This window comes from Zingiber officinale, chromosome 2B (assembly GCF_018446385.1).
Source record: "Zingiber officinale cultivar Zhangliang chromosome 2B, Zo_v1.1, whole genome shotgun sequence".
NCBI lineage: Eukaryota > Viridiplantae > Streptophyta > Magnoliopsida > Zingiberales > Zingiberaceae > Zingiber > Zingiber officinale.
The window spans coordinates 85,750,421-85,761,915 of NC_055989.1; the positions used below are offsets into that span (position 1 = coordinate 85,750,421).

The 11,495-nt window shown below is 39.9% G+C and overlaps 3 protein-coding genes and 1 non-coding gene across 8 annotated transcripts; 2 read left to right on the forward strand and 2 right to left on the reverse strand.

Annotated features, from left to right (window-relative positions):
- Window positions 1-556: 556 nt before the first annotated feature.
- Window positions 557-628, forward strand: TRNAM-CAU. The gene has a single exon. It is a non-coding gene; the product is annotated as a tRNA-Met (tRNA).
- A 445-nt stretch (window positions 629-1,073) lies between these two features.
- Window positions 1,074-4,091, reverse strand: LOC122046167 (GSH-induced LITAF domain protein-like). Its single transcript, XM_042606720.1, has 3 exons — window positions 3,835-4,091; window positions 1,430-1,556; window positions 1,074-1,346 (listed from the first exon to the last, which is right to left on the reverse strand). The coding sequence occupies exons 1-3, from the start codon at window positions 4,089-4,091 to the stop codon at window positions 1,263-1,265; spliced, it is 468 nt and encodes a 155-aa protein (XP_042462654.1). The 3' UTR covers window positions 1,074-1,262.
- LOC122046165 (transport inhibitor response 1-like protein Os04g0395600) lies at window positions 1,074-9,988 on the reverse strand. 5 transcript variants are annotated; one of them, XR_006130186.1, is made up of 7 exons: window positions 9,500-9,988; window positions 8,889-9,391; window positions 7,930-8,425; window positions 7,033-7,853; window positions 6,423-6,560; window positions 1,430-6,011; window positions 1,074-1,346 (listed from the first exon to the last, which is right to left on the reverse strand). XR_006130186.1 is itself a non-coding variant. In XM_042606719.1 (5 exons), exons 2-4 carry the CDS (start codon window positions 9,338-9,340, stop codon window positions 7,074-7,076), a joined length of 1,728 nt encoding a protein of 575 aa, XP_042462653.1. In that variant the 5' UTR covers window positions 9,341-9,391; window positions 9,500-9,988; the 3' UTR covers window positions 6,183-6,560; window positions 7,033-7,073. The 5 variants fall into 5 exon arrangements, 2 of the variants coding, with proteins under 2 accessions (XP_042462653.1, XP_042462652.1); XR_006130185.1 differs by having other exon boundaries at window positions 1,430-6,015; XR_006130184.1 differs by having other exon boundaries at window positions 1,430-6,040.
- LOC122048411 lies at window positions 4,846-5,531 on the forward strand. The gene is made up of 2 exons (XM_042609980.1): window positions 4,846-5,004; window positions 5,154-5,531. The coding sequence occupies exons 1-2, from the start codon at window positions 4,846-4,848 to the stop codon at window positions 5,529-5,531; spliced, it is 537 nt and encodes a 178-aa protein (XP_042465914.1).
- Window positions 9,989-11,495: the final 1,507 nt, after the last annotated feature.

Genomic DNA, 11,495 nt, shown 5'->3' on the forward strand with positions numbered 1-11,495 from the left:
CTAAAATCCTTGATTTCATAATTCATGATTTTACTTCTCTCTCAAATCCAGCAAAAATTAAAATTTTTATTATTTTAATTTTTGATTGATTTAATTGGCATTTTATTAGTTCAATTTATTTAACTTTTATATGAAAATTTGATCGTATAGATAAAAAAAAAATAATTTATTCGATTTCGATTTAAATAATTTGATCGATTCAATTATATACTTGTCGAACTCATCAATCTACCTAATCCCCTTAACTCTTAAAGAATAATCTTACTTAATCAACCTAATTGTTCTATGTGTTTAAACTTAGCTCAATCTGTCAACCAAGCCCATCTCATTAATTCAATGAAACTACAACAATATAATTTAACAGACAGATCCGTTTAATTGAACTGCCCGCTCGATGATTAGTAAAAAACCTACGATCTCGATAAATTTATAGTATATTTTCTAAAATAATTAGGTGGAGGAGAGGGATAGTTGAATGAATAAATTGGCTTAAATTTTCCAAAACTAAATATAATATCAAAGATTAAATAATAATTAGAGTGACCCTTAAACAACAATCAGAGTGGCGCAGCGGAAGCGTGGTGGGCCCATAACCCACAGGTCCGAGGATCGAAACCTCGCTCTGATAATCTTAATATTTTTTTTCTCAATGTTTTTCCAATCAGCTTTGATTAAGTGTAAAAACGAGAAAAAGGTTGGTTAAATCGAATTATTGTTTTCTTTAGAATATCGATTATTTTATTCAAATGGGTTTAATCTCGATTTTAAAATTCTAAATTTAATTTAATAACTAAAATCAAAGTTTAAAATCTATAAATTTATAATTCGTGACTCCCAACAAAAATTGGAATTTCAATTATTTTAATTTTTTATCCGATTTAACCATTGGTATAAAAAAGTTGATTAGTTTGGTTTGGATCGTATCAGTTTGGTTATTGTCGCAAATGAGCTAACCAACGCTATTATGGTATTTGTTTATACTTAGCTCAAAATTAAATTACAATGATGAGTTCATTTTTAAGATGTTTCAGTCTGGTTTTTGGTTGTAGATACAATAAGTGCTCTTCTCAAAATTAAACGGAACATATCAAAATAATATAATATTTTCATCTAAATATTATGCCAAATATCGATCTAACATGAATCTCTTTTCTAACACCACACTCCAAAGTATGCATTTCAATTACAAATGTATGGAATTGCCCTATGAAAAGCGTTTACAAACAGAATTGACCATGATGCAGGATTGAAGCCATGAGTCACTATGCAGGGACAGCGAAGCTCATCTCTTGCCAATGGGGTGGATCCATAACCAGACACGGGTCCGATTTCTCAAAGTCGGCAACCTGAAAAAACTAGGTTTTGTGAGCTGCAGCAAAAGAGCAACAATGGAACAGGAGCAAAATCATAAGCGAGAAATGAGTTTAACCTTTTGTTGACAGTTTGGGCAGTAATGGTACTTGTGCCATAAGCAGTCCATGGATGGGCAAAGGAAGCAAACTCCCAGCATGAATGGCATCATGCAACCAACAACAGCTGCCAGGCTTGGTTTCGATCTGTGCCCAATCGAAACAGTTTTCACTCAAGTGACTTAATTAACAGCCTTATTAAACCACAGTCGACGGTACTCCACAGTTTCTCAAGCCATAATCAGAGGTTCATCTTTGATAGTCTGTGTTTATCTAGCTTGATTGTCGAGTTCAACATTAACAGCCTTGTGGTATCAGTGTATGAATAGTACTCTAAATTTATTTATTTATTTGAAAAAAAAAGGATTGGAGTGGCCAAAGAACACTCGAAGATTTATTGAATGCACCCAAAGGATAAGAGTTTTGGGGCACCAAAATCTTCTTCCTTGCAAATTCTACAACCCAGAAGGATCTATGTTAACACTCTTTGGTCTTAGAAGTGAAACTACCCAAATACACATTTCAATCAAGGAGCTTGACCATCTAATCGTCGAAAGGCAAAATCAGGCTTACATTAAGCGGTTTCACTTCTGACTCTTCAGGTAGGAAACTAGTTGCTGGAACATACCAATTGAATTAAACTTGACAGAAAGAAATCATCAAATGGGAATCGATTTCCTCGATCAAACAGTACTTGAGAGGTTCTTGCATGCCTAAGTTCAAATCCTTATCAAGACAAAGTTTTAATGTACACTTCTCTTCTGAGCCCAAATATAATGACTTTTTATGGTTCTCCCACCGATCACAATGACAGATATATCCTATGGGCAAAAGTCTAGTTAATCTGTAAAATCACAAAATACCAAAAAAGTATCATTAATTTGAGAAATAACTACAGTTGAGTAATGTTCAAGCTTATAGATTGGTGACCAAGCACATAACTCTCTGTATTTGACCAGAACTTTCTATATTAAGACCAATTTTGTCAGTTCAATGCTTGGGAGTTATGTCACCACATGAGATGAAATATGCAATGTCCCAATGATGGAAATTTATCAGAGAAGCATGAGCTTAGTTAATAAACTTGAGAACAATAAGAATAATATTCTTGTCATCTCTCCCCTTCAACTTTCCAACGACAACAAAAAAAAAAACTATAAACAGTTAGAAGTCACGACTTGTATCTGTGAAGAAAATTTCTCAAAATTATCATTATGGTATATATGGTATATGATAATGAAAGCATAAAATACTTCTTTGAACTATTCCACTTGCAACCTAGATTTTTGGTCTTGTTAATAAATGTCCTTAGCTTAGTTTCTCAGGAATTCCCTTTTTTTAGCTTCTGCATCCCTTAAGCATAAACTGAATACCACAAATCCCAGTACATAACACCACACATTTACATATCTAGGAACAGGAAGGCATTCTAAAGTACTGCCTATAAATAATCTGCAGGTTAGAGAATACCAAGGATGGACTGAACATTGAGAAATATGAACTAGTTTGTATAATTAAGCTTCCAAATGCCATATGCAATTTTATGGAGACAAAAAAAAAAACAGTTTGAGAAGTAAATATTACCATAGATCTTAAAGATATACATCAGAATTCATGCATAGCAAACTCCTCGGCTTTTCTGTTAGAAATGAGAATGGAAATCAAGATTGCAAAAGCCTATATCGCGAATGTTTAAGTCACAACAAAAGGAGTTAGCGTGAATAGGGAAAGTTGATTGTGATGGTAGTCCTCTCAAATACATCATGCTGCAGCTTCAACATCTGTTTTTCTATCCAATTCTATGACACAATTTGGGGTGAGTTACATGGATCTTATCCCTTAATTAAGCACTATTAAAGGTTGTATCACCAGTAAAATTCAAATCAATTAAATTATTGTATCATTACATTAACTATGGCTTTCTTTGATATCTCTACTCCATTTGTCTCAATTAGTCTAACCAAAGAATCTGAATCAGTACATATAAATTGGTTAAATTTTCAAGCACTTACATCTGTATATTCCTGCTTAAGCCCAAGGCAAATCAAAGCAAAGATATTCCATTGAAAAGGGATTACAGGAAACCAAGATCACTTGATTTCACACTTATCATTCGCAACAAATTAAGCTAAAAGCTAGGATGAAGAATAAGATTGGAATCTAAAGTTATAAACCACAGGAACAATTTAGATCAAATCCAACCTCGTCTACACTTTTCACTCACTGTAATCTGGTCCATATTTACTCTCAAGAGGAGAAACAAAATAACAAACCCACAAGAAAATCATTCGGATCGCCGGAACGGAACCGGAAGAATCAAGAGAGGAAAATATGATCTCAACAATAGAAGACGGATCGAAGTAATACGGACGCATCTTCTCAGGAAAGAGGGAAAGAATTGTACAAGTCGGAGGAGAATCCGAACCTGACGGTTGTGAGGCCAGAGGACCCGCAAAAGACGCACTGGAAGGGGGCGGGGGTGTCTCGGTACATCGTCTGCTGCAGGGGGATCCCCTTCGGGTCGCCATACACCGCGTTGGGCGGGATCGCCCCCGCCTGGTAAGGGTTCTGGCCCACGTAATACACCTTCGGCTGCGGCTGCGGCTGCGGCGCTTCCTGGCCATAAGCGTATCCATAGGGCACGCCCAGCGCAGGCTCCCCTTCCTTTCCTTTCGTCGCCATTCCCTCTCTTCTCTTCTTCCCCTTCCGTCGATCGGTCTCATGCTACTTTTACAAATAACTTCCCCATGCTTAACAATTCACAGGTGGGGCCCTCTGAGTTTTCGCGTCAACCAAGCCCGTTGACTTGACTCTTTCATTTGAATTCAGGCGACCACTAGAAGCATCCATGACTTCAACAATTATCAACTCCAATAGCAACGCGGAGATTTGCACGCTGGATTTAGATTTTGGGGGTCGAACCAAATGAATAAATGGCGCCGTAATCTGATCAGAATAATAATAACGCCGAACGAGATCGCTCGAGAATCGCGTCCCATCTCTTTTATTGCATGCCTCCAAAGTTCCAAACTGCACTGCAGCGTGGTTTCTTCGCCCGCACAAGATTCACGTAATGCACGAAATTAAACAGAAAATAAAGAGATAATTAATTCCCTACGTGATCTCGAAATTGCATCCGAAGAACTGTCCCTTTTTACCCTGCGGACAAACAGATGAGGACAAGGCGGCCAACGCCGTTCTTGTCTCGATTCAATTCTTGTTTATTTCGATTCAGAAGCCTCGAGTTTTAATTTGGAGAAGGAAATCGCATATATCTGGGGAGTATTGTTGCAGTAGCAGCGGCATCTGCAGCTGCTGCTTACTTCCTTCCATGGGCGTTGTCTTCTCCTTCCCAAATGCTCATTCCGTAGTTGCTCGATCGGCTTCGCCTGTTTCCTCTCGAGCTCGCTCGCTCCTTTTGTTTTTCTAGATCCCGATGACGGCTCCAAACATTGAGATGATCGCCGCTCTGCTTCGGAGCTGCACGGTGGGGAGGGAACGAGGGATTCCTTCGCCGGCGGCGGGTGTTGTCGCCGTGGAGCTGAACTCGGAGACGGCGCTGCCTTTCCACTGGGAGCAGTGTCTCGACATGCAGGTATACGTCCCCACCTCTTTAAATTCTTCCTCTCCTTTTCGCCAATCATTGGTTATCAATGCACACCGATCTGTCTTTTCCGACGTCAAGATCCTTCCTTTTTGTGATTTTGCAATCTTCTGAGCTCCCTTCGCCTCCTCTGATGGCAGACAGGGGAGGTCTACTACTTCAACCGGGAGACCGGAACCAGGACGAGCAAGGATCCCCGAATCGCCGCCACCCACACCTACTCGTCCAGCAACCTCTTGGACGAAGAAGACGTCTCCTCTTCCTCTGACAGCTTCTCCAGGGTCGGCAGCGGCAGCGGCAGCAGCCGAGACGACACTAACGAGGACAACGTCGACAGCACCGCCAACTCTTGCCTCACCTCCATCTCCTCCGCCTCTTCCCCCGCGACCGCCGCCGAGACGCTAGTCTCCGCTGGCTGCCGATCTTGCTTCATGTACTTCATGGTCCCTAAGAGCGACGACGCCTGCCCCAAGTGCGGCGGTCGCCTCTTCAAGCTCGGCCGCCACGGCAACGCCTGAACCTCTTCAAACTCACCTCTCGCCCTTGTAGCTTGGATCAATCCAACTTTCAATTTAACTCATTTCTGCAACATTTTTCCTCTGCTTCGAATTCTTTTACAAGTTGAAGCTTGAGACCTTTCCTCGGGCTGGCACAAAGGAATCTACGCAGAGCGCAGAAAGGACCTTGAGAGCCCTAGCTACGAGATTTTACGCAGCAGCAGCAGCATTTGCTGTGGTCGCTTAAGCTTTCCCTAAACCTTGCACCAACTGTTGCAGACATAGTTTATCCAGTTAATTCTGCTGGAGTGATCAAATATCATAAGAACGTCAGACTGGTGGTTTGATTCTTGGTCCCGTTCCAAAGATCGAGTTAAAACCAAAAGTGTTACAGCATCATGTGAAAGTGTTACTTGTTGGCAAGCTGCTCCAACGTCTGCAAAAATTCCTTTTGTTTTGTCCTCCACGACCACCTCATCTGTCATTGTTGCTGCTTCTCTTCTTCCTTGGTGCAAAGGCAGAATTAAATCCTTAAAAAGGGGGATTTTAGTGAATCATTCCAGAAACAAGAACATCACAAAGCACCATAAAGTCTATTGTTTGATCTTGTCACCATCTGAAACTTGCATCGCATGGACCTCTCATGAGTAAAATGTGGCTTTCAAATGAGAATTTGTTTAATCCTATATCTTAACATCCATGCAAGCTGATTTCATAACTCATAAGTAACAAGTGGATTCTTAATCAACCTACAACCTGACAGTGTACAACTAAATATAACAATTATTTTCATAATCTGAACTTTGGGACCTGACTTGGTGAAAACCAACCAAGAAGTGTTTTGGTAGATTGTGCAGGGAAACATTGAGATAGAAAAGAAAAGATGGTGTCTTCTGTTCTGAGAAATAATACCTAACACAAAAAGGGTTAATACTAGGAATGACGGGCTTCAAGCACATTGCAGAAAGGAAAAGACACTCCACATGACAAGCTTATCCTGGAACTGACCACCCTCCAGTTTATCCATGCCTCCTAGAATGCTGAATGCTTCTGCATGCCAAAAGTAAAGTGAGCTCCAGAAGACTACACAACAGGAACCTATTGATGTAAGGCTGCAAATGTGCAAGCACACACTGAAGGCCTCCAACAGTTTGAGTTTTTACGTTGCAACACAACTGGAAGAAAAGGTACGGGTAGTGAAAGCTTTAGTGATGTCTATCTTATTCTGAATAGCAAAATCCTCCAAATACAAGAAAGCATTCTAACAAAAGATTCAACTACTGGTGCTTCAATAAAGAACACAGAGGTAAATGGCTTAATCTTTTAATTTGTGGATTGCATAGTAATCTGATACTGCAAATAGGATTCTAAACTTAACATTACAAACTATAAGTCACTTGTCAAGAAAGCAAAATCTACAAGTGTTCATCCTGCCTAACTTCAATCTACAAACACGATTAAGGTAGTGATGACACTGGAGGAAATAGGAAAAAATACACTATTACATTCATAACTAGATTACCTTATGTGCTACTAATACTCATGATCCTGAGGTGAAGAACTCTAAAATATCCAGACAAATTCTGGTGCATCGTTCCTTGGCCCGGTCAGACTTCGATAAACATACATCTTCTCCACCCTATGCATGTCACTGGGATTTTCCACCATCTCATCATTTTCATCCATCTCGTTTATAACTTCAACATTCAATCTTGGCATCTTTGTGGCAAGTGCCCTGCAACCCCCTAGAGTAACATCACACGATGACATCCAAAGGGATCGCATTGTTTCATACTTCCCTACATTCTCCAAAAGTGCCGCATCACCAAAAGGACTATCTCTTATTTCAAGCTTTTTAAGATTCTTGCATCCATTGAGCACGTAAACCATTCCTTTATCACTCTCACCAGCAAATGCAATTGAAAGCATCTCTAGACGTGCAGCATACATGCCTATATACAAGAAAACCTTGTCAGTTAGAAGGCCTGATAATGATAATCTCTTCAGATCTTTGCACGACTTCACAACTGCTCCAAAACCTTCATCCAATGGATGATTAGTGATGGGATCTGGCTTTCTGGGATCAAGAATACACAGCCTGAACCGTGTGAAATGGGGACAGTTGTTTGCAATAGTGATCAGTGCAGCATTTGTCATCTGGTGGCAGAAATACAGTAAAGAATTCAACTTTGGGCAGCCTGAAGATATAGCAACAAGGCCTTCTTCAGTCACAGCAGCAGTGCCAGTACCAGAGATATCAGACGGAAATACCCTCAACTCCTGTAACTCTTTACAGGCAGAGGCCACAGCTGCTAATCCTTTGTCTCCGATGCAATCTAATACCTGAGAATCAATCATGTCAAATTAAATGAAGTAACAAGGGAAAACAAAAACAATTAAAGGAGCAACAACAACTCACCCAAAGCTTTTGAAGTTTGAAACAGTGACGAATCATCTTTATTAGATCATTACCCTGGATCGCAGGGGCATAGCTTAAGTTAAGAACAGTAAGGTTTGAACAGATGGAATATATGGACTGCAAACAGCGAGGAGAAGCATCCCAGAAACCTGACAAATTCCTTATAGATTTGCATCTGTAGAAGGCATTAATTAGATTCTGGTAAGCTTCAGTGAGGTGGTCAGCTGTGAATGAGCCGGTTCCAAGTTCCACCAAACTGGGGGCTTGGGCAAGTATCCTGATAAGTGACTCAATAGATATTGCTCGATTAAGCTTCAAGCACCTTAGATTCTGGCACCTAGCAACAAGTCGCTCAAGAGCACTTGTATTCACCTCTCCTTTTAGACATGCAAAATTTAGAGATACCAATGAAGTACAGGAATCAGGGAAGCAACTCAGCCACTGCCGACCATGATCTTCCACTTCATTTTCCTGTAAATCTAGCTCCCTAAGACCCCTGACAACAAAAAAACAACATAACATGAGAAATTTGACAAATGTAATCTGATGCTAGAGTCAAATATAGAAGTTAATACACCCACTTAATCTATCCCTTTCACTGGATGGAGAAACAATTTAGCATGCATAATCATCATAACAAGATTTCACTATAGTATCAGTCTTTACATAAGATAATTGGTCCACAAAGACTAATCTTTTAAGAGAGATCATCACTTGCTTCCCTCGACGAACTAATAACTTAAAACAAGATAAATAAAAAGCATGGCATTGCTTCTGGATTTCATGATTTTAATTGGACTTGAGATTGGTGAAACAACAAACAGATCAAATGTACAATATACACCTGAATTCACCAATCAGAAGCTAGCTAAGAAGAAATAGAAGAACCAAAGCGCATGAACGAAGGATATCAAGACAAAATTATTGCGCAAACAAATTTAGCGGAGAACAGTTCTTACCTGCAGTGAGTAGCAATCGCAGCAAGTCCATCAGTGCTGAAACCCTCGCAGCTAATTAGAACAAGGGCCTTAAATTTGGGGAAAGAGCGGGCTAGAACCTCAAGGCTGTCGTCCGACACCACCATCCTCTTCAGTCGGAGCTCATCCAAACCAGGGCAACATCGGGCAGCCGCCTCAATCCACGGTAGCGCATAGCCTCCCCAATCGTGGGGAACCAGATTGAAATCAGCAAAATGGGGCTTCCCCTTGACAGTGAGGCACTTCATTCTAGGGAACCTGGCCATTACTCGTTCTGGCCGCAAGACGTAACAGTTGCCAACGAATACACACCGGCGGCTGAGCCTCTCCACCAAATACCATGCCTTGCACACTGTCGACACATTATTACGGTCTCGGTGGGAGCTCAGGAAGTCAAAGATGTGCTCCACCACCTCATCCGGGAAGTAAGTCATAGCTCCACAGCCAGGAAAGACTTTCCTTTGCACCTTCCTCTCCTCCTCAAGCTTAGTAAGAACAGGAAAAAAAAACACACACAACACAAACTCAGATCTGTAGCCAAGTTCCACCGATCACCACGCAAAATGCCACACTAACAGTTAAAACGATCCAACCTTTGATGTAGCTTTTTCCAGCAGCTCCAGCTTCACATGCAAACGAACGTAGATCTGCTCCAGAAATAGTAAAAACAATCCCTCCTTTACGAATAAAATCACAGAGGATCATTCGGAGGAGGTATATCAAACAAAAAAACATCTTTTTTTTCCTCCGGATCACATCGGGAACACACCAGCAGCAAATTGGGGGCGAAACACACACAAATCACACGGGAAAAAAAAACACAAGATCTCAAAAAAACAGAACAAAAAAAACCCTAAAACAAGCGAGACAAATGCATCACTAGAACAGCGCAGTAAACCGAAGAAAACAACTAGACAAAAAGAAGAAAAACAGAGGCGTGACGAACTGACGATCTAGAACAGGCGGGGAGGAGAGAGAGAGGAGGCCAGACCTCAGCTTCCAATTCCCTACTCTCTCTCCCCTCTCTTTCTCTCTGCTCCTTTTTGCTCGCACTTCAACGCCTCTCTGCACCCCTCCAACCACAGTTAAGAGCTTTGGTTGATGGTTCGGTTCGGTTGAATCCCATTTAGGAGATCCAACGGTCTATATAGATTCGTCGTATAGTGATATGTGATCTGGACCGTTGCGTATGTGTGGCGAAGGGTAAGGAGGAGGAGGAAAGTGGCGTGATTGGTATTGAGTCACGATCCACGCTACCGGTTTCGTTACCATTATTGTCACTATAATTATTGTTTTTTTAGCAATGTAGCGTTCAATTTATAATGATTAGCTGTGACAATGTACACATATCTCTCTCTATTAATTTTTATATAATCTAGTGGAAATTGCACCTACAACTTAATTAATAATTTTAGTCATAACCTTGCAATATTCAACTAAATTAATCATTTACCTTCAAATGCATTATAGGCTTAATCATAAAAATTCTCATGGGTTAATGCTAGTGTTTACTATATCATATATGGAGTTAATTGACTTGACTAAGATCCTTTTACAACCATTGTGAGAATAATTAACCCCAACTATGGGTTAACTGTGATCTAATTTTATCAAACTTATAAAGACATTGATTGGCAATGAATTGAAAGTGGCCCCTTGTGGGGGGTTGAAGGCCTACTTGAGCTGTCCTTTCTTGTCCTTGCCTTAATCTTTACCTCTTGAGGAATATATATATAAAAGAGATTAGTGACGTAATTACATGCACACAATGATGGGTCCCACTAAAATTTATATTTGTGAGGTGTAAAATGAAGAGAAATAATAATAATAATAATAATAATAATAATAAAATATCCTAATTTTGCATTTTATTTTTGAGGGCACTAATTAATTGATTGAATGCATGATTATGAATTAATTAATGGTCCTTGAGCATGTGCTTTGATTAATTGGGATCATGTGGGGGATGCCATTTGAGGGGGAAAAAAGTTGGAAGCAAGTGGAAGACAACTCTAGGGATTAATTAGATAATAGCTCAATTAGAGGTGCAACGACCCTATCAAATCCTACACTATAAAATATTAACAACCATAACCACTTCTTAATCACACTTTAATGAATGATGAATGGCTTCTTCGTTAACAAATATTAGAATATGACATTGTATCGTTGTAGATAGTAATTATAGTTGACGATCATTCTTTGTTGGCCAGCCATCTTTAACAAACACACTTTCATTAGCAACCAACCTCGTAGTCGTTCACCCTTCATCGGTCTTCTTTTCCCTCTCTGCCTTGGACAAGTCTGTGCTAGTAGATGATGGACGAAGCAAGTTATCAAGAGTTCTATTCTTCTCCTTTATGGTCTCTTTGTCGTCTAACTCTCTTGCTATGTAGCTCTTTTTTCTACTACGATTGACTCTGCTCCTAGTTCTCCTACGCTTCCTCAGCAACTCTTAATGCCTTGGCAATCACCATCACTACTCTTGGATAAAAAAAATAATGTGAGTATAGTTGTTTCAATGTATACGTTGATACAATGACAATACATATAGGCATTAGGGTTTAAAAATTAGAATTAGGCATTAGT